The 21,390-nt window shown below is 45.4% G+C and overlaps 2 protein-coding genes across 2 annotated transcripts in view; one reads left to right on the top strand and one right to left on the bottom strand.

The window, feature by feature from the left end:
* The window catches only part of P3h1 (prolyl 3-hydroxylase 1), a 15,549-nt gene extending 3,212 nt beyond the window's left edge, over positions 1-12,337 (bottom strand). The window contains exons 1-11 of the mRNA XM_013016739.1: positions 11,843-12,337; positions 7,954-8,106; positions 7,060-7,249; positions 6,733-6,864; positions 5,509-5,648; positions 3,010-3,099; positions 2,646-2,698; positions 2,353-2,474; positions 808-935; positions 581-676; positions 1-117 (exon numbers count right to left, since the gene is read on the bottom strand). The exon at positions 1-117 is cut by the window's left edge and continues 4 nt beyond it. Of these exons, the coding sequence (XP_012872193.1) occupies positions 1-117; positions 581-676; positions 808-935; positions 2,353-2,474; positions 2,646-2,698; positions 3,010-3,099; positions 5,509-5,648; positions 6,733-6,864; positions 7,060-7,249; positions 7,954-8,106; positions 11,843-12,307 (1,686 nt within the window). The 5' untranslated portion in view covers positions 12,308-12,337. The remainder of the gene's footprint in view (positions 118-580; positions 677-807; positions 936-2,352; positions 2,475-2,645; positions 2,699-3,009; positions 3,100-5,508; positions 5,649-6,732; positions 6,865-7,059; positions 7,250-7,953; positions 8,107-11,842) is intronic.
* A 231-nt stretch (positions 12,338-12,568) lies between these two features.
* Positions 12,569-21,239, top strand: LOC105986159 (chromosome unknown open reading frame, human C1orf50). Its single transcript, XM_013016946.1, has 5 exons — positions 12,569-12,687; positions 12,776-12,891; positions 18,357-18,443; positions 19,512-19,643; positions 20,554-21,239. Exons 1-5 carry the CDS (start codon positions 12,609-12,611, stop codon positions 20,737-20,739), a joined length of 600 nt encoding a protein of 199 aa, XP_012872400.1. The 5' UTR covers positions 12,569-12,608; the 3' UTR covers positions 20,740-21,239.
* Positions 21,240-21,390: the final 151 nt, after the last annotated feature.

Genomic DNA, 21,390 nt, shown 5'->3' on the forward strand with positions numbered 1-21,390 from the left:
GGAGAAGTAGAGTGGGGTGTCCAGGCGGAAGTAGGACTCCATGACGCGCCGCACCTTCTCAGTCACATTGTAGTACAAGTGGGCGCTTTGAAGAGGAACTTTCCCTTCCTGTCCCAGCTACAACAAGAGACTGGTAGTCAACTGCCCCGAACACCTCTCTGGGTTGACAGGGGCACCGTGGCAGTAGGCCATATGCTGCCAGCTCCCACTACTTTGCTGCTAGTGGCTCTCCTCTCTGCCATCCCTACATTACCCTTCCCCTTCCCCTTCACACTCCTTGTTCTGAGTAACCACACATAGGCTCTCTGGACTCAGTTGTTCTTCAGAAAGCATGCCAGCAGCTCTGGGGATCAGCTCTGTCCTGCTTACCTCACTTTATTACATTCTATCTAACAATCAGGATTCAGAAGTTCACCTCATTCAGCATAACTTACCCGCACTCCCTTGTAGCTGGAATGTTAGCAATAAAGTGCATTTTCCCTTTTCTACCACTGTCCCCAGCTCCTCCCTAAAGCTTGAGCTTCCCCTTCCTGCTGTTCCCCTCTGCTCCATACTCCACAATGCCCAGGATCCATTTTACCTTGAGGGCTTTGAAGACGGTGACACCATAGAACTTCTCATTGGGGGTGTGTGGGGAGGTCTGACCTCGGTAGCCATCTCCTGAAGTTGCTGCTGCCTACAAGGCACAAAGATAACCGTAAGCCGCAGGAGCTGAGCTCCTGAGAAGAAAGTAGGCTACACCTAACAGGTACTTGGAAAGCAGAGATGTCAGACAGACCCTGGGGAGAAGATGCAGTGGTCCCTTACATTGGTTAGTCTCTGCAGCTCTTGACACTCATTTTCGGAGATCAAACCATCCATCACAACCCGCTGGGAGCCATTCAAGACTTTGGAGTTCATGGTCAGACTGATGCCTTCATATAGCAGGGGGCCTCCTGAAAAGCAATGGCAGGGCTGGTTAAATCTGGTAGCAGCTGCCTATTCACCTGGTAAACAAAGAAATCTCTCAGTCACTTCCAAATGCAGAGTGATTCAAAGGACAGAGCTTGGAGTTGAAAGATGAGACTCAAGTCTTTGTCCTAGCTCCGCCACCAAAAAGGGCTAGCTCCTGAACCTTAACAAACTGAGCACATATACATTCTCAAAATATATGCTCCAGAAATCAGGAAGAACTGAATTTGATCCCTGGCTTCTCCACCTATTAACTGTGTGACCTGAGCAAGTTGTTTAACCACTCAGGTTAATTTTTAATTAGTTAACTAGTATGTTTTATGTTTTTTAAACAGCATCTACCTTAGAAGTTTGATGTTAAGAATAAATAAGTTAAGAGCTTAGATTAGTATTTGGCTTGTAGCTAGTTAATGCTCAAAAATGGCTGCATGGTATCTCTAATCATTATCACCATTTATATAAAACAAGGATCTTACCATCTGCCCAATCCACCTTGAAGTAGTTGTAAGAGACAGAAGTTGTGAGTAAAAGGCCCATAAAAGCAAAGGAATGCTAAACACATTCCTTTCTGATGCTGATCCAGCTAAATTTGCCACTGTCAATTTAAGTGATGGTAGGGCAAAGGCCAACCTTTCTCCCTAAGATGCTAGTGTAACTCTCTGTGCTGACATCATACATTCAACCCCATCAACATGCCAAGGCCAAAGGAAAGGGGCTAACGCTCCCCACACAGTCATGTAACATCCAACAAAAGGCAGACTGCAAAGCCCCTTGATGATCAAGGAAGATCAAAGGGAAGCTTTTAACAGTGTATCTAAAGTACTTTCAAGGGAAGAGATAATGGGAAGTTTATTAAGAAGAGGAGCAAGCAGGAAGAAAGATGTGTGCACCAAGGGCAGGCTCAGGGAATGAGTAGCAGCCCTGCTCTCCTTGATACAGAGAAAGGATGGAACACACAGGTGAAAGCAGGCTTGGGAAGATGGGCCTCGATCAGAGTGGAGCTATCACACTAGGCCTTCCCTAGTCTGGAGGCTTGGACGAGGGAGTCAAAGGAGTCGAAGACATCAGAGTTTTGAGTCCTGGTATCAAGAGAGTGGTAGAGGTCAGGAGCACAGGATTTGGAGTGCAGAGGGTTTGGAAGGACGAGTTTTGTGTCAGCTGTAACTCACTGAAATGAACACACTAGTCTGTGACCCAGGAGTCTTACTTCTTAGCCAAAGGCCCATTCTCAGGGTTCTCTTGAAACAAAAGTTCTGTTGGTGAGTTTGGGAGGATGCTGAGGCAAAGGTAATTCTACATACTTGTCATGCACAGCTAGGGTGACTGGTAAACTGATAAATGTGGAGAGATTTGCCTGGCTGGGTTCACAACACCACATGTGCCCGAGCTCCATCCTCTCACCTTCCCGGGTCAGTCTGCTAACATCCAATGACTCCTTGGTCTTCTCTTCCACAAGGGTCTCGATCTCCCTCATAAGGTTGCCGATCTCCTGGGAGATGCGGACAGCAGTTTCCCGTTCCGATCTGTGAGCACATACAGCTCTGAGGACAGTGCTGAAGCCAACCCTGACTCCCACCCCAACTGCCCCGTCTGCATCTGCCCACCCCTTCCCAGGAGTTCCCATCTGCCTGGGCGCAGGAAGCCTCAAGTGCTTCATCACTGATCCAATCATGCAGTTTCTTCAAGGCCCTCACTTCTGTTTTTCTTGCAGTCTCTTGGGAATGACCTCTTCTGGAGTCCATGAATCCTGAAGTGTGTCAGGATAACAAGCAGGATGACTTCATTAACCTCCCAGGACTTAATGCATGAAATGAGGCCTCTAGGAGAAAGCTGCCTCCCTCTCTGCCTCCCCTTAGGTGCTAGGGTGGGAGCTCTCTAAACCTCAAGGTTGCATTAGATTCAGGACCAGGGCCCCTCTCCATCTGCCTCTCATTTTGAGGTCCACATATCCCATGTTCAGCCAATGGTCTTCTCCTCAGAGTTGCACAGGCCACCACTCCCCACTGTTGAGAGCTCTTCCTCTTTTTCCCCTCCCCTCCAGGTCCCACCCTGACTCACTGGATCCACAAAGGGAATTCCAAAAACATCATAAGCGAAGAAAAGTAGTTCCTTCTCCAGCAGGCTGCGCTGTATGTACTCCTGGGCACTCTGAGGAAACAATGGGGAGGAATCCTCTAGAACTCAGTGTTAGTCAGCCCTGGGTGGTCCTCCCGGATACTCTACACTGTCTTGGTTAACCAGGGTCTCCTCTCCTCACCAGCATGGGATATCTGCTCCCCACTTTGGGTCACAAGTATCAAAGCCTTTTCCTGACTGGCACAAGCCTTCTGAGGGTGACATACCAAGTTTCCCATGAAGGGAAATGGCCCCTTGATTGAGCTTCCATTCATTGTACAACAGAAGATATTATAACCCTCAGGAGATGTGCAATGTGCCTCGTGGGAAGAGTCCTTGGCTTCCATGGAGTCTCATTCAGGCAGGGAGCTAGGCGCTAGGCCTTTCCTGTGGCACTTATGTAATCTCAGTCAGCTCTCGGCTGGCACTGTGATCTTCATGTTACAGAGCAGAGGGATGTGTACCTTGTTTAAAGTGACACCACAGGAGATACAGGAGCAGAGATCTCATTCAAACTCAGGTCTCTTGAGTCCTCAGGTCTATGTGCTTCCTATTCTACCACCCCTCAGGCTGAGCAGACTCTAACCTTCCCAGAGGATGGATGGCTACACAATGGCCAGGCCTGGCACTCTGCCCTCCCATGTGTACTCAGGAGGTAAGGCTTACCCTGGCAGGGAAACTGAGTCCTTTCTGGGTCACATTTTTCCCTAGGTGCCCTGCTATGTTCCAAGCAGCATAAGGAAGGAAGAGAAAAAGGCATTGTCAAGTGAAATCAAAGATGAGACAGTTCAAGAAGTTGGTGAGTCCTGTAGACTACTGTGATTACCCAAGAGGAAGATGGAAGGTTTTTCCCCTAAGGAGTTTAACTTATTGGCATCCTCCAAACCTCTCCATCAGTCTACTGAAGCCAACCCCACTGTTGTTCACTTATTCACTAACAATGAGTTTCTGTCAGCTATCTATCAGCAACTGTGCTAGCATTGGGAAAAGAGCCACCACTAACCAACCACAGGCCATTGCACAAACTGCTTCCTCTATACATCCTCACCTGTTACAGTGGGCAGGAGAGTGCCTACCTCACAGGGCAGCTATGCAGATTAAACAGGAAGACAGCTGAGACCACCTAGCATAGGGCTTCACCTGGTCAGGGGCTCAACCTTCTCTCTAGAAAGAGTTCTGATTAAACATAGTGGATTGACCACATGGGTTATTTTCTATCCCTTTCCTAGACTCACTAATACCACTATTAAAGAAACTTGGGGCTAGGAAAGGTGCCTCAGTGGTAAAGTGCTTGGCCTTGCATGCAGATGAGGCCCTGGGTTCGATTCCTCAGCACCACATAAGCAAAAAAAGAAAAGAAAAAAAAAGAAAAGAAAGAAAGAAAGAAAGAAAGGAACTTAGCTAGGTGCTGGTGGCACATGCCCATAAGTCCTGGCTACTCAAGAGGTCAAGATCTGAGGATTATGGTTCAAAACCAGCCCAGGCAGGAAAATCTGTGAGACTCTTATCTCCAATTAACCACCAAAAAACTGGAAGTGGAGCTATGGCTCAAAATGGCAAAGTGCTAGCCTTGAGCAAAAGCAGCTAAGGGATAGCACTCAGGCCCTGAATTCAAGTCCTACAACCACAAAAAAAAAAAAGCAATAACCAAGCAAGACAATGAAATGGGAAAGGGCTGGGAAAGTAGCTCAGTGGTAGAGTGCTTGCCTTGCATGCATGAGGCCCTGGGTTCGATTCCTCAGCACCACATAAGCAGAAAAAAGCTGGAAGTGGCGCTGTGGCTCAAGTGGTAGAGCACTAGCCTTGAGCTAAAGAGCTGAGGGATAGTGCCCAGGCCCAGAGTTCGGGCCCCACGACTGGCAAAAAAAAAAAAAAAAAAGAAATGGGTAAAAACAAAAAACAAAACAAAACAAAACAAAAAACCTTCTTAAAATCAGATGATCACCATCTAGTGGCCAAACAGGACAACTATGAAGAAGCTGGTTTCTACACAGGAGAACTGGAAGAGGATTATTGCTACTGGACATTTGGGATTCTATAGTGGTAAAGGAGGAAGCCTGGTTTTCCTCACAGAGTAACAGTCTTTGTACTACATAGATATTCTCTTTGTTTTACAGTGAGATGGAGAAGGCACAACGGGGAAGAACGAGAGAAAAAATAGGTGACCGAGATGAAGGCAGCAGCGATGATGCCAAATGGCATGGTGGCCAAGGGGGACAGCAGTCTGCTCTCCAGCTTTTCTTTCTGTGCCGGCTCAGTGATGCATGTCTGTGCCCAGAGGTTGCTGTGAGGCTCAGCATGTTCCCCAAGTTCGCTGTATTCTTTCCTCCTGGGAGACAAGCTGAGCCTAGACATGTACCTCACCCTACACTGGCAGCAACTCTTCTGCCCTCTGGTTGTCATACACCTGACAGCTATTCCACACAGAAACAAGGCTCTCACCTCACGGGGACTGATGGAGTTGGCCTGTTCTTCTCCAAGTGTAGCTGCATAGTAGGCCAGATTCTGGTTCATTACTTCGTCATTAGGGAAGAAGAGGAGGTAGGTCTTGGCACATTCAATAGCTTGTGTATAATTATCAACTGCAAAGCAAGGAAAGAGGTTGAAAAGAAAGAATCTAATCCAGGAGACTTAGGAACTACTCAGTGTGTGGTCTCAATAAGACTTTGAGCCATCAGCAACAGGTCAAGTGGCTTTTGCTACATAACTGATATCCTGGTTCAGGGAAGGAAGTTTAGAATACACACAGAATACATAACTGAGTTGAAAATGTTCTATGTCCTCAAGGCTGAGTACTATTGAAAGAAAAAAGACATGGAACTTTCTGCATGCCTTCACCTTTAAAAATTCACAACTTGGATTGGGAATGTGGCTTAATGGTAGAGTGCTTGCCTAGCATGCATGAAGCCCTGGGTTCAATTCCTCAGTATCACATAAAAAGAAAAAGCCAGAAGTGGCGCTATGGCTCAAGTGGTAGAGTGCTAGCCTTGAGCAAAAAAAGCTCAGGGACATGCCTAGGCCCTGAATTCAAGTCCAGTACTGGCAAAATAAAATAAACTATGACAGAAAGAATGAGAAGGAAGCCAGGTACTGGTGGCTCAGGCCTGTAATACCAGCTACTTAGGAGGCTGAGATCTGAGGATCACAGTTCAAAGCCAGCCAGGGCAGGAAAGTCTGTGAGACTGTTATCTCCAATTAACCACAAGAAAACTGGAAGTGGCACTGTGGCTCAAATGGTAGAGCACTAGCCTTGAGCTGAAGTGCTGAGGGACAGTGCCCAGGCCCAGAGCTCAAGCCTTACAACCGACAAAAAAAGAAGAATGAGAAGGAGAGGAAAAGGAAGAGGAAGAGAGAGAGAGAAGGAGATGGAGGGAGGGAGAAAAGGGGGAAGAGAAAGAGAGAAGGAGAGAGGGAGGGAAAGAGTAAGAGTGAGAAACAAAGATGGAGAGACCAAGAGAGAACTCCTAGAATCCCCTGTTCCATTTTCTGGTTGCTGGACTGACTTCCTGGGCCACAGGTTTGTAACAAAATACCCAGAGATCACATAGTATCTCCCACAGCATCAGAAGAAACCAGACTTGTTGAAGACAATAGCTGTAGGCCTGGCCTAGCTTCATAGTTATGATAATGAAGAAAGGAGGGAAGAAAAAAAAAAGAAGACCTTACTGTTATAATAGGCAAACTGCAGATAATTATAATGTGAAGGGAGGAAGTCTTCAAAAGGCTTTTCTCGGCTTGGGTGGGAAGCCAGCTCCGTGACACAGTTCTGCTTACAGCTGAGGACTTGGACATAATGATCTGAAAGGAACCAATCACAGGAATAACTAGGAGGTTAAGTTTCAGGATGCAAATTCTGGTTAAGATGGACAAATCCCAATAGAATCCTACTTTGGTCAGACTCCCAGACGTAAGAAGTTTAGGAATGAGGCTGCAGATGCTGTATCCATGTTATCAAGACACCGAACCTCACAGCCCTGTTGAAGCAGCACGCACCTGTTATGGCCTGGAAGAGGTCAGCATTGTAGTCTAGGTAGTTGTAGCCATCGTAGTCATAGGGCCCCTCGCAGAGAGCACGGCATTCCTCATCTGCCACAAAGTACTCTTGCAGAGCTGCCTCCAGGTGGGGCACAGCCTCCTGTGGCTGCTCCTCTGAGTACAACCGCACTCCCAGCCGAAACTCGTGCTACTGGGAGAAAGGAGTACTCAAAAGCAGGTCCCAGAGGAAGCCCTCTGCCTTGCCCTTGGCCACCATCACCTGGGTCTTAATTCCAGCTTTTCAGTTATGGATGGAAAGGGATAAGTAACCTGGGTGGCTTGGCTGCTTCAAAATGAAGGTCTTTTGTAAATTTACAGACACTTAACTCGATGTAGGAGAAAGAGGTAAGATTATTATAATTCTTACAGTTTTTTCTGTTTAGCTTAAAGTTTTCAAATTAACACACTTTGTGTGTGTGTGTGTGTGTGTGTGTGTGTGCTGATTCTGGGGTTTGAATTCAGGGCCTGGTGCTGTCCCTGAGTTTTTTTCCTTAAGGATAGCACTCTACCATTTGAACCACAGCTCCACTTAAGTTTTTGGGTGGTTAATTGGAGATAAGAATCTCAGGGACTTTCCTGCCTGGGCTGGCTTTTAATTCTGATCCTCAGATCTCAGCCTCCTGAGTAGCTGAGATTATAGGCAGCACCTGGAGAGGGAAAGGAAGAGGGAGAGGGAGAAAGTCAGATAGGGCATAGTGTAAGCTCAGTAGCGCTGGGGAGGCTAAGGTCAGAGGATCATGAGTTCAAGGCTAGTGTGGGCTACATAGTCCTGTTCCTCCAAAGAACAATAATAAAGAGAGACACAGAGAGAAGCAGGGGGTGGGAGATAAAAAGAGATAAAGTCTTCTTCACCATATGAGGTTTGGCCTCAAGGTCCTTGAAATCGGCCTCCTTCACTCCAGACATAGTTTGGTAGTAGTCTAGGTTTTGCCGCATCTCCATGTGCTCAGGATTGCCCACAAAGAAGGTGTGTGCTGCTGCTACAGCTTTCTCCAGCTTATTTATCTAGGGTGAAACACAAAGATATAACTCTCACATCTAAACTGCTCTCAGCCTCCCAAGCAGCCAGAAGGAGTGACTCATCAGTGTCCAGCTTTGTCTTGTTAGCTCTAGACTGGTCTGGAACTCACAATCCTCCTGTTTCAGTGTCTCAAATGTGGGATTACAAGTCTTCACCACCACATCTAACTATTATATCCCATCTCAAAGTTTACAGTGCAGTCTATAGTTAACAGTAAATCCCAACCTCCCTGAGCCTTTTTTGAACTTATACTCACCCAATGTGCCCAACCTCTGCCAGCCCTAGAAAATGCACCTATTGCTTATTACAGGGGACACATACTGGAGTACTGAGAGCAAAGAGATCTGGGCAGATTGACAGCTGTTCCCCAAATCAGGTTTAGGGCTTTCCAAAGTCCGTAAGTTTCAATGGTTTAAATGGTATAAATGTTCTACTTTAAAATGAAGAGCACACTGTAGGAGGAGTGCTATGAATAAGAGTTGTAAGATTCAAATGTATGTAGTAATTGAGCTAAAACACACACACACACACACACACACACACACACACACACACACACAAAACTTCTAAGGCTTCAAAGATAGGAATAGGGCAAAAAGAACAGTTAACGATTAAACTGTGCATAAGAATCCTCCTTGAATTTTTTGAATATGTACTATGCATATGTTATACTTGTACAACTATTAAGTTATATGTCTAACCTATAGCTTAAAGATTAATCTGTATCTTAAACACAGAAGAAAGCTTATCAAGAATTCTGCCAAATGCTGGGCACCGGTGGCTCATGCCTGTAATCCTAGCTACTCAGGAGGCTGAGATCTGAGGATCGCGGTTCAAAGCCAACCCGGGCAGGAGAGACCATGAGAATCCTATCTCCAATAAACCACCAGAAAACCGGAAGTGGTGCTGTGGCTCAAGTGGTAGAGCGCTGGCCTTGAGCTGAAGAGCTGAGGGACAAGCGCCTAGGCCCAGAGTTCAAGCCCCACGACCGACAAAAAAACCCAAAACAAAACAAAAAAAAAAGGAATTCTGCCAAAGAAATTCTAATAATGTCTCTATTCAATTATGTTCAAACTTTGTTTCTTTACATAGTCATAAGATCATTTATCTTCAAACCACTATATTTTGTTCTCAGTTATTATATTACTCTTAAAGACAACACCAAACATGAAATAAATAACTCATACACTAACATCAGGCATGTAATACAATATGCCTTAATTATTTTACATAATATGATTTTCCCCCAAACCATAGATGTTGCTAAAAGGAGAAAAAAATCTTTAAAATTCCTTATCATATATCTTTGTTTTTCAGTGCTTGATAGGAAATGTACTCATTACCTTATTCATGTTATGGTCACCCCTCTGTACAGTATCTTTACAATAAAAAATATAAAAAAAGAAAACTTGTGCTATAGGCTGCAATGCGGCCCACAGCAATGGAATCCAGCATATAAAAATAGCATAGTTCAGCTGGGCGCCGGTGGCTCACGCCTGTAATCCTAGCTATTCAGGAGGCTGAGATCTGAGAATCGCGGTTCAAAGCCAGCTGGGGCAAGAAAGACCGTGAGACTCCTATCTCCAATAAACCACTAGAAAACCGGAAGTGGCGCTGTAGCTCAAGTGGTAGAGCGCTCGCCTTGAGCTGAAGAGCTGAGGGACAGCGCCCAGGCCCAGAGTTCAAGCCCCATGACCAACAACAACAACAAAAAAAATCGCATAGTTCATATTTGGAACCCAAAATAAATAAATGAGTATCTACTTGCCCTTGGTATCAGACAGACTAGGAACAAATCTAGGGTTTAATGACTCACTTGCTGGGCTTTATACAAGTTACTTTGCACTCCAAATTCAGTTCCCTAATCTGTCATCTGTAGAGCACTCCAGATGAAGCTGGAGATGGTAAGTACACAGTTTCAAATGCATGGTATCTTGGCTTGATCACCAGTACTAGAAAGCACATATTAAAGAAGTTAGGCCTCAACAGATGACTCCATGTAATAATGACAAATCTCTGTATCTCAGTTTTTTTGGGTTTGTCAGTCGTGGGACTTTCGGGACCTGGGCTGTCTCTGAGCTTTTTGACTCAAGGCTAGTGCTCTACCACTTTGAGCCACAGTTCCACCTCAATTTTCTGGTGTTAATTGGAGACAGGAATCTTATGGACTTTCCGGCCCAGACTAGCTTTGAATTGCAAATCCTCAGGATTTGTTCTAGGCATGAGCCACTGGCAAGTGGCTGATTTTACTCTCTTCTTTCAGCATGGTGCAGCCCTTCTGGGTTCTTTCTTAATCTGTTCTCCTCCCTCAGACTTTCTTTACATTTAAGACACTGGCAGGTGACTTCCTCCACTGGATTCTGGGAGATAAAGGATCTCCTAATTCTTCTGTTTACGTTGCCACCACTTTTTCCTTTCAAGACTGATTTTCTGTGACTTCCAAAATTAGTATTCTAAAATCCATCTTTGATGATAGCTATCTGCAAAATTCTCCTCTGAATCTGCCTGGCCTCACTTAACTTTCTTTTTTTCCAGTTTTTTAAAATTGTTATTATAAAGGCTGCTGCCACTCCCCACACTCATTCAGACATCAGTCACAGGAGAACTTTTTCTGAATACAGCAAGCTTGGGTCCCACTTCTCCCTCTTTATGGAAGGGCCATCCATCCTCTTTCTAGCGATACTGAGGACAGGCTCAGTTTCATTTCTTCTAATTTTTCTGAGACAAAGCTAGATTTCTCTCTCCTTGGTGCTCTCATAGCCTATCTGCATATTCCTTCTACAGAGACTCTTAGCAACAAAGTAAGTCAAAATAAAGAAATAACCAAACATTTTCATCACCTGTCCAATAACTGACTTCAATAACTGTCAAAACATTTTGAGTAGTACATTTAAGTGATATATCCCAATTATTTTGGACTTGTAAGCCCAGTATTCTTCCCAGTAACTTAGGAGGACTGGAAGGGAACTAATTGCACAGCAGATGCCCATGTAGATATGAAAATCGGAGGTCCCTAACAGTCTTGTAAGTGTCTTTAGATCTGTTAAACCATGGATATAGTAGATACACAGTACAGCTCCTTTTCCCCCCTCCTCAATAAAATGGGACTAATAGCATCTACCTCGCAAGGACAGCGTGAGGATCAGGGCAAACGAGTTAATACACGCAAAAGGCTTAATACGGTGCCAAGGAAATGCATGCTGCCAATCGTGACCATTTGTATGCCCGGGCTTAGGACACTGTGGCATCCTTAGAAAACCCTTATTTTCTTTGGAAACTGACAGACTAGTGAGAGGGTCCCCCGCTACAGGAAGGAGCCAGGCAGCCCCTGCTGGCGACGTGGCAATCCCACGTCCTGAAAGAGCGCTGCTGGATTCGGCAGCAGGAAAAGCATCATCGGAGAGCCAACCGGAAGGGAGACACTGTACGAAGCTTCTGGCTTCTCATGTGGACAGTTGAAAATGGGAGACCCAAACTGCCGTTTCCATTCCCCCTAGAAGCTCAAACCCCAGGCTGGACCCTTGGGCTTAGTATCCGTCGAGGAGCACGGAATCGGACAGGACGGCTCTGCCGCGGGCAGGCCCCAGCCCTCTCCAGGTCCGCGGAGAGCCCCCGGGCCAGGCCTCCCAACCCGACCCTAGAGCCCCCCCCCCCGAGTTCCCCAGGTGTCTGCGGTCACTCTAGTCCCTGAAGGAGCCCGAGTCCCAGGCAAGTCCGCACCTTGAAGTAGGCGACCTGCAGATAGTTGTAGGGGCTCCGCTTGTGGAACTCCAGCTCCAGCTCCTCGCTGAGCGAGTGGGCGGCCGGCGGCCCCAGGCAGCGACGCAGGCAGGCGGCGCGGCGAAGCAGGGCCCCGAAGAAGCCCAGGTCTTGCAGGGCAGCGGCGCCCGCTGCCTGCGCTAGGCTCGGGGATGAGCCGGGGTCGGGCTCCCACGGCAGGTCGGCTGCACACCGGGTGCGGCAGCGCAGGCGCAGGGCGCGCAGGGAGGCCCGCGAGCGCAGCGCCCGCTCCATGTTCAGGACCACCCCAGCCCAGTCTCCGCGCGCGTAGGCCGCGGTCCCATCAGCGTAGAGCAAGTCAGGAGCCGCCATGTCCAATCCCGCCTCAGACTCCACCTCGGCCCGGGAGACGGCGGCGGCGACCGCCAGCATCACGGCTAAAAACCTCCACACGCGAGCTGCCATCGCCTTAGCGGACCTAACGGGGCGCCGGGACACTCGCCACAGAGGTCCTAGCCCCACCCCCACCGGAGCTCCGCCCCCGAACGAAGCCCCGCCTCTCAAGCCATTCACCGCCGGCTTGAGGCTAGTGCACGCCTCTTTTGCTTTTAACCAATTAGAACCACGATCTTCAGTTAGAGCCCCGCCTTCGAGCTCAGGCCGTATCCAATGGCTAGGGAATACAGAAGCTCCGCCCAGAGTCGTTGTGCGTTCTTTTCCGGCTGGCTCGGTTGGGGGTAGTGGTGGGGTGTTTGAGCGGGCTGTCATGGAGGCCTCGGCGGCTCGGGGGAGGGCAGAGGGAGGTTCGGCGAGTCCCGATGTGCCGGAGGCGGCAGGTCAGGCAGGTACGCGGGGAGAGGGTCTTTGGGGAGCAAGAAGGCCCCAGGGGAGGCCGAGGGCGGGAGCTTACGCCTATGTTCCTGTGTGTCCCAGGAACGCTGGTGGAGCGCTCCGGGACGCCCGGCGGCCTGGCCCTGGTGAGCCCCTACCACACCCACCGGGCCGGGGACCCCTTAGACCTCGTGGCGCTCGCCGAGCAGGTGCAGAAGGTGAGGAGCTCGGTGCGTCTGGGAAGTGAAGGACAGCCATCTTCGTTCGCAGTCTGCCCTGCGTCTTTCGGCTGGGGTCTCACGGCCACTTCGAAGCGGTGTTCCTTTATTTTATGCTGCTTCCTATCAGATCTTTACCGGTGACCTAAAGACTGGTAGGAGTGCAAGGACTCCGAATTCTGTTCCGCGTCCTCATTCCCCTAGAGACAATATATTCCTAAACCCAGAGGAAAGGCAAAATATTGGTTAAAACACTGGAAGTTTGACATGTCTTTTTGAGTGTGTATGTGTGCCGGTACTGGGCTTGAGCTCTTACTCTCCCTTATTAGCCCTTTTGCTTAAAGTTGACACTTCCAGCTTTTTGGTGGTTAATTGGACACAACAGTCTCAAGGATTTGTCTGCCCCTTCTGTTTCCCAGGCTCCTGCGTAGCTAGGATTACAGGGGTGAGCTACCACGGACTGGCTTGGAAACAAGTGTGTGTGTGTGTGTGTGTGTGATTGGTGCTTGAACTCAGGGCCTGAGGCCTGTTCCTGAGCTTTTTTCACTCAAGGCTAGCACTCTACCACTTGAGCCACAGCACTACTTCTGGCTTTTTCTATGTATGTAGTATTGAGGAATTGAATCCAGGGCTTTATGCATGCTAGGCTAGCACTCTTCCACTAAGCCACGTTCGCAGCCTTGGAAACAAGTCTTAATCCTCCTTTTAATATTAGCCTTAAGCAAATGACTTCTCTCTTTTTTTTTTTTTTGCCAGTCATGGGGCCTGAACTCTGGGCCTGAGTGCTGTTCCTCAGCTCTTCAGCTCAAGGCTAGTGCTCTACCACTTGAGCCACAGCACCACTTCTGGCTTTTTCTGCTCATGTGGTGCCGAGGAATCGAACCCAGGGCCTCATGCATGCAAGGCAAGCACTCTACCACTGAGCCACCTTCCCAGTCCCATCTCTTTTATTATTTTTGAGAGTCCCAGGGTTTGAACTCCAGGGCCTATACTTAATAAGCTGCTACCTTACCGTTGAGCTTCACTTCTAGCCCTGGACTGCAGCTTCTTTATACACCCTCAGAGAAAAACCAAATTCAGTGAGAAGCTAAATTCTTTCTTATTACTTGTCAAGATTTCCAGTTGTGGAGCGCCTTAAGTATGCACAGATTTAAGGCCTGGCTGCTTAAACCTTAGAAAAAGTCAAATAAGAAAGGTTTCGCTTGTTTGTTTGTTTTTGTTTTTTGCCAAATTAAAACCTTGTCTCTCCTCTTTTTTAGAGAGGTGGTAGCAAAGTACAACTTTTATGGATTAGGAGAATATCATGTGTCTGTTTAATCAGATCACTTATTGGAAGGATTGCTGCCAGGAACAAAATTTTGGACAAGCAACCTTTTTATGTGTTACTGAATGACCATCATGTTCATCACACTGGCCTGAATAAAGGAAGGAAAAACACAGTTTTTGTCTTTCATACTATAATATGGTAAAATATAAAGGATACATTTTGTGCCACCTCACATTCTTCAATATAATCAGTCTCTGAGAGCATGAAGAAAAAACACTCTGACAAACAAATTGAATCAAACATATTTACTGTCTGTATACTTAACTTCTTAGCAGGAATAACCTCCGTTATTTCACTTAATGTGTGTTCACAAAGCTTGGGAAGTTTGATATTAAGGTGTGAATTTTGAAATCTGACTGATCTAGGTTCAAATCATCTGTTAGTGTGAGCTGTGAGCTACATAGTTTTACTGACTGAATTGGAATACCTGTAGGATACACATACATTGCTCTGAGTCTTTTTTTTTCTTTTGGGTCCGGTCGTGGGGCCTGAACTCTGGGCCTGAGCGCTGTCCCTCAGCTCTTCAGCTCAAGGCTAGTGCGCCTTGAGCCATAGCACCACTTCTGGCTCTTTTTTTCCCCTGCTTATGTGGTGCTGAGGAATTGAACCCAGGGCCTCATGCATGCAAGGCAAGCGCTCTACTACTGAGCCACCTTCCCAGCCCCTGCTGAGTCTTAATTCCTGAAATGAGGAGGTGTAGTTATCATCTCTAACTTCATAAAGGTGTTCTAGGTATTTGGGTTAGGATTTAGTAATTCATTATAGGAGTGCTTCATTTCTGCTTTAATTAGATTATTTGTTTACACCAAACTAATACCTTAAGAAAAGGTAGTATTGTAAGAATACTCCTAATCCAGACCTGCCTTAGCTTTAGAAACTACCTGCTTTGTCATTGGCTATATGGCCCATCTGTCCTAGGAACTAAATGTAGGTTTGGTGGTTTTTGTTTTTTTTTTTAAATCAGGAGTTACGAGGCCCTGCACTATCCCCTCTTTCTTCTGCCCAGGGTGGCCTTAAACTCTGGACACACAATCCTCCTACCTCCTGAGTAGTGAGGACTACAGGTGTGCACCACTGCATCAGGCTCCTTAAAAAAAATAATAAAAAAAACAACCAAAAACCAAAACCCTTATTTTGTAATTTCCTCTCACACTTCTCCAACTGTGTGAGCCTCAGAAATGTCTGAAGCTTTTTTTGCACCATTTCTGGTTTTTTTTTTCTGCTTATGTGGTACTGAGGAATTGAACCCAGGGCCTCATGCATGCAAGGCTAGCACTCTACCCCCTGAGCCACCTTCCCAGCCCCTGAAGCTTTTTTTTTTTTTTAATTTTATTGTCAAGGTGATGTATAGAGGGGTTAAAGTTACATAAGGTAGTAAGTACATTTCTTGTTGAACCTGTTACCCCCTCCCTCATTTTTCTCCCACTTTCCCTCCCCCTCACAATTTGTACAGATCATTTCCAACATACTGTCTTGTGTATTGCTATTGCATTGGTTCACCCTTTGTCCTTTGTCTCACCATTTTGTTGTTCCCCTTCCCTTCCCTGATTCAGATATATATCTATCTGAAGCTTTTATCCTACTTGTTTTGTGATCCTTCCCTGCTTTTAGACACAAGTCAAATGTCACATTATTGTTGGCCTTCCTGTCTAAAGAAAACCATACCTTACCCCATCCAAAGATAGTATTACTAGCTGAAGATGAATACATTTGAGCCACACATACATTTCAGTTCTTACATTCTTCATCACTCCTTATTAAGCTACTTATTTTATTCAGATGTTAGTCTTTGATCTGTGTCTGTCCATAATTGTAGTACATCATAGTGCCTTTAGTTATCTTTATTTTTGCTGTTGATATACATCATCTAAGCTGTTCTAAAAAATATGGTGGCCATCAGTTACATATGGCTGCTGGACACCTGGATTGTGTGATCAGTGTGATTAAGGCACTGAATTTTTATTTTATTTCTGCTGGTACTGGGTCAAAACTCAGAACTCAGGTCTCGCTCTGCTTTTTCAACTGCAACTGGTGCTCTACCACATGAACCGCACCTTCACTTCCAGCCTTTTGTTGGCTAATTAGAGATAAGAATCTCAAGATTTTGTTTGTCTGGACTGGCTTTGAACCACAGTCTTCAGATCTCAGCCTCCTGAGTAGCTACTACTCAGTGCCCTACTTGAATTTTAACTTTAAATATTTTGAGTTTTAAAACTTGATAATTGGGCTGGGAGTGTGGCTCTGTGGCAGAGTGCTTGCCTAGGATGCGTGAAGCCCTGGGTTCGATTCCTCAGTACAACATAGACAGTAAAAGTGGAAGTGGCACTGAAGTGGTAGAGTTGTAGCCTTGAGCAAAAGAAGCTCAGGGGCAGTACCTAGGCCCTGAGTTCAAGCCCCAGGACTAGACATAATAATAAAATAATAAAAATAAATAAAAATAAAACTTGACAATTGATTCATTATTGGAATTTAAGTATATTTGGGGTGGTTTGAGTATGTGGATTTGTTTTGTGTGTGTTCAAGCCCTAGGGCTTGAACTCAGGACCTAGGTGCTATCCCTGAGCTTTAATGCTCTACCCATTTGTGCCATAGCTTCACTTCCAGCTTTATTTGGAGGTTAATTGGAGATAAGAGTCTCCTGGCTGACCTAGCTTCGAACCACCAGATCCCAGTTTCCTGAGTAACAGTGATAGCAGGTATGAGTCACCTGTGCCAGGCATGGGTTGACTTTTTTAACTTTTTTTTTGTCAGTCATAGGCCCTGAACTCTGGACCTGAGCATTGTCCCTCAGCTTTTCAGCTCAAGGCTAGTGCTCTACCACTCAAGCCACAGTGTCACTTTGGCTTTTTCTGCTTATGTGGTGCTGAGGAATCGAACTCAGGGCCTCATGCATGCAAGGCAAGCACTCTACCTAGGCCACATTCCCAGCCCACAGCTTTTATTTTTACTCAATACACTGATTTATTCATTATCAATTCATTAGAATATTTTGTGCCAGTCCTGGGACCTGAACTCAGGGCCTGGGTGCTTCTCTTGAGCTTGTTTGCTCAAGGGTAGTGCTCTACCCTTTGAGCCACAGCTCCATTTCTGGCTTTTTGGTGGTTAATTGGAGATGATATTATCAGGGACTTTTCTGCCTGGGCTAGCTTTGAATTGTAACTTTCACATCTCAGCCACTTGAATAGTTAGGATTATAGGCATGAGCCACCAATGCTCATAACAATTTTAAAAATGATGATTACATGTTGAAATATTTTTTTGCTATATTGGATTAAAATAAATATAAAGTTAGTTTTACCTATTTTTGCTTTTAATGTGGTTACTAGAAAATTTAAACATATGACTTGCTCCACATTTCTGTTGGGTAGTTGCACTAGACTATAGTAGTGCAGACAACTCAGGTAGAGACCTCTCTGCTAATGTGTGGAGTGCCTAGTGTGTCTGTCATAGGAATTGCTGGAATTTGTGAAAATGATTGATATCATTTACATATATAATTTGTCTTTATTTATAATATTGGCATATATCTGACTTTATTTTAAGATTCTTCAACTAACCAGCAAATTCTTGCAGTATTTTTAACTTCCTAATTTACTTCTGATTTCTTTTTCTTAATCTAATTGTATGCCACTAGAAATTTAGGTAGATATAATATAATAATCTAACTGAGGTAACAGTCATATTAACAGATACATATCAAATTCTTCATTAGCAAATGATAAGAGCTATATCACAAATGTCTTTTGATATGTATGGTAATACCCTTTCCTGATTTCAGAAATATTTAAACATGAGAAAGGAAATGAGAAACCAAGGAAATATATTAGATGGAGGGAGAGTATAGATATTCATTATATTTAGGATTAAGAGAGTGGGACATGTTGGAAGGCCAAAGAAGTTCAGTACTATTAGAGTTCAGGTAAAAAGCAATGGAAACAGACTAGAAGGAGCACTTTATTCTGTGGTGTGGGATGATGACAGGGTAGGCATTTCCTAAGCAGTGTTATTTGAGCTAGGCCTTTGGGTGGGTGGGAATTTCCATAGAAACAGTGAAAATAGGAGTTGTACTTTAGTCACACTGGACTCTAAATGAGAGCATCATAGAAGTATCAATAGTTTGGTTTTCTCTCACCTACAGGCTGATGAGTTCATCCGAGCAAATGCTACCAACAAGCTGACAGTCATAGCTGAACAAATCCAACATTTGCAGGAACAAGCCAGGAAGGTAAGAGAGACCTTTTCAGAGAGGCTTTCATCTTCTTCATTTAGTTCACATGATTGGCTGAACTGGCTTGCAATAACTGTAACTTATTCCTCCTAGCCATGTAGAGTATTCTAGTAAAATAGGAGTGAGCCTAAGAGGTTTTGTGTTAACTATGATAAAATACCTGAGGCAGGCTAACTTTATAAAAAGGTTTAGTTAGCTGACAGTTTTGGAGGTTTCAGAGAAAAATTGCTGGCATGGCTCTGCTTAGAGAGAACCCTCCTAACTGCATCTAGTCTCAGCAGGAACATATGTGTGAGGAGAGAGCATTTCTCTAAACAAGGAGCCAGAGATTCAGGGGTCAGGTTCAGGCTCTTATAACAGCACATGTTTGCTCATGCTTTCATTCTTGATCTCTCAAGAACTCTTTGCTTTAGGCTGGGCATGGTAGTATGTATCTGTAATCCCAGCACTTAAGAGTGTGGAGGCCAGAAAATCACAAGTTTGAAGCCAGTCAGAGCTTCAAAAAGACAAACAAAAAACCCAAATCAAATGAATAAAAAAGGAACTTCTTTCAGGAAACTAGTATTGCCTTCTTTTGTGTGTGCGTGTATATGGGTGTGCACATGTGTGCGCACGTCCAAGCACCAGTATTAGGGCTAGAACTTAGGGCTTCTCACTCTCACTTAGGCTGGTGCCTTGTCACTTGAGCCATACCTTCACATCTTGGCTTTTTGCTTATTAATTGGAGATAAGAATCACAGGGATTTATCTGCCCAGGCTGCCTTTAAACTTTGATTCTCAGATCTAATTCTGTTGAGTGGCTAGGGTCACAGGCATGAGCCACTAGTGCTCAGCTCAGTAATGCTTTCTGAGAACAGCATCTTAGAAGGAACCTGTGGGGTCTCCTGTTGGGGCTCTCCCACATCAGGTCCTTTTCTTTGTTGGAAGGCTCTATTATTACCTCAGTCTCATTGCTTACTATTGCTCTGTTTGACTGGTTTATATCCTCTTGGTTCAACTTTGATCTCTGTGTATAAGTACCTGTTATTTCCAATCCTTTACTTAGTATACTTCTGTTAATCTCAGGTACTGGAAGAAGCTCGCAGAGATGCTGACTTGCACCACGTAGCTTGCAATATGGTGAAAAAACCTGGCAACATTTATTACCTTTATAAACGAGAGAGTGGTCAACAATATTTTTCCATTATTTCTCCAGAGGTAAGAACATTTATTCTTTACCTCCAAATCAACTCCATCCTATGAGAAATTTTTAGTATGTGTGTGTGAAAATGTAGGCACGTGGATTGGTAAATGATTTTTTTAGACTATTAAGGCGGGTGTGGTGGTACCTACCTGTAATCCCAGCACTTGGGAGGCTAGATGGGAGGTTTGCCAGGTCAACGCTTACCTGGGCTACATGGTGAGTTCAAGTCCATTATGGGCTATATATGTAGCAGGACCTTTTCTCAAAAAACAAAATGAAAAAAATAAACAAACTGGGCTGGGAATGTTGCTTAGTGGTAGAGTGCTTGCCTTGCATGCATGAGGCCCTGGGTTCAATTCCTCAGCACCCACATAAGCAGAAACAGCCAGAAGTAGCACTGTGGCTGAAGTGGTAGAGCACTAGCCTTGAGCTGAAGAGCTGAGGGACAGTGCCCAGGCCCAGAGTTCAGTCCCCACAACCAAAAATAAATAAACAAAAAAACTATTACATTAAATTAAAAAAAGAGTCCAGGCATCACTAAAAGATGTACATGTAGGGCTGGGAAAGTTGGCTCAGTGGTAGAGCGCTTGCCTTGCATGCCTGAGGCCCTGGGTTCGATTCCTCAGCACCACATAAGCAAAAAGAAAAAACCTGGAAGTGGCGCTGTGACTCAAGTGGTAGAGCACTAGCCTTGAGCTGAAAAGCTGAGGGATAGCACCCAGGCCCAGAGTTCAGGCCCCATGACCGGACCCCCAAAAAAAAAAAAGTACATGTCTGTGACCAGGGGAGGATCGGATGGATAACATAACTGCTTTCTAAAGATAGTTCCAACTAATCTGAAGCAAAAAGCCCCAAAAGAAATCAGTAGTTTAAGTAGGAAGAGAATCCAGTTTGCTTACTTTCTGCCCTCCTTTGCTTCTTTAGGAGTGGGGAACAAGCTGTCCACATGAGTTCCTTGGTGCCTACAAGCTGCAGCATGATTTGTCTTGGACCCCATATGAGGACATTGAGAAGCAAGACGCTAAAATCAGCATAATGGACAAGCTGCTAAGCCAGCCAGTAGCCCTGCCCCCAAACACTGAGCCCACCTTCCAGGGACTAACTCACTGAATGTGGACTCTGATCAGCATCTCTCATGATGGGGTCCTGTCACTTCCTTGTTGCCCCATTCTCTGCTTTGATGATAGAAGTCATGAGAACCAAGGACATATAGGTAAATCAGCTCCATCTTGGATAGAATATAAACGTTGTTAGTGTTGCTCTCAGATGGCATGGTAAGGAATTGCAACACTCTTTCTGGGGATCTGCTTGGGGCCACAGATACTTAGCCAGTCCATTTCAGAGGATTGGCTAATGTACTTTCTTTATTCATCTCCAGCGGTTCTTCCCTTAAGCCAAAGTATTAGAGAAGGAAGAGTCTTCATTTCAGTCAGGTTGGTGGGTCATTTTCCAGAGGAGCCGGTTTTCAGTCTTTTATTTCAGACTGAGGTTGAGCTATCTCACAGCTGATGTAATGCCAGCTTCAGATTCACCCAAGAATCACAACATTATATGTATGAGGATGATTAAAACCACAACAACCAACCAAATAAAACCTCAGCGTGGCTGGATCAAAGTGAGTGAAGTTTCTGGGCTATTGGCAAGGGCTGGCTTATCTTTCTGCCTTTCTACCTAGGAAGAAAAGTGGTCAGAGAATCCGAGGCAGTGGTAAAGGGCACATTTAGGTGCAGGTGGAGTAGAGCAGTCATCCTTAAGCTTCAT

The sequence above is a fragment of the Dipodomys ordii genome, unplaced genomic scaffold (genome assembly GCF_000151885.1).
Source record: "Dipodomys ordii isolate 6190 unplaced genomic scaffold, Dord_2.0 Scaffold33, whole genome shotgun sequence".
NCBI lineage: Eukaryota > Metazoa > Chordata > Mammalia > Rodentia > Heteromyidae > Dipodomys > Dipodomys ordii.

What these genes read in the sequence shown, in the direction of transcription:
- LOC105986159 (XM_013016946.1), top strand. Translation starts at nt 12,609, where the DNA reads ATGGAGGCCTCGGCGGCTCGGGGGAGGGCAGAGGGAGGTTCGGCGAGT. An exon ending in GGAGGCGGCAGGTCAGGCAG is followed by an intron (nt 12,688 to 12,775) that starts GTACGCGGGGAG and finishes TGTGTGTCCCAG; the next exon opens with GAACGCTGGTGGAGCGCTCC. An exon ending in TGCAGGAACAAGCCAGGAAG is followed by an intron (nt 18,444 to 19,511) that starts GTAAGAGAGACC and finishes TGTTAATCTCAG; the next exon opens with GTACTGGAAGAAGCTCGCAG.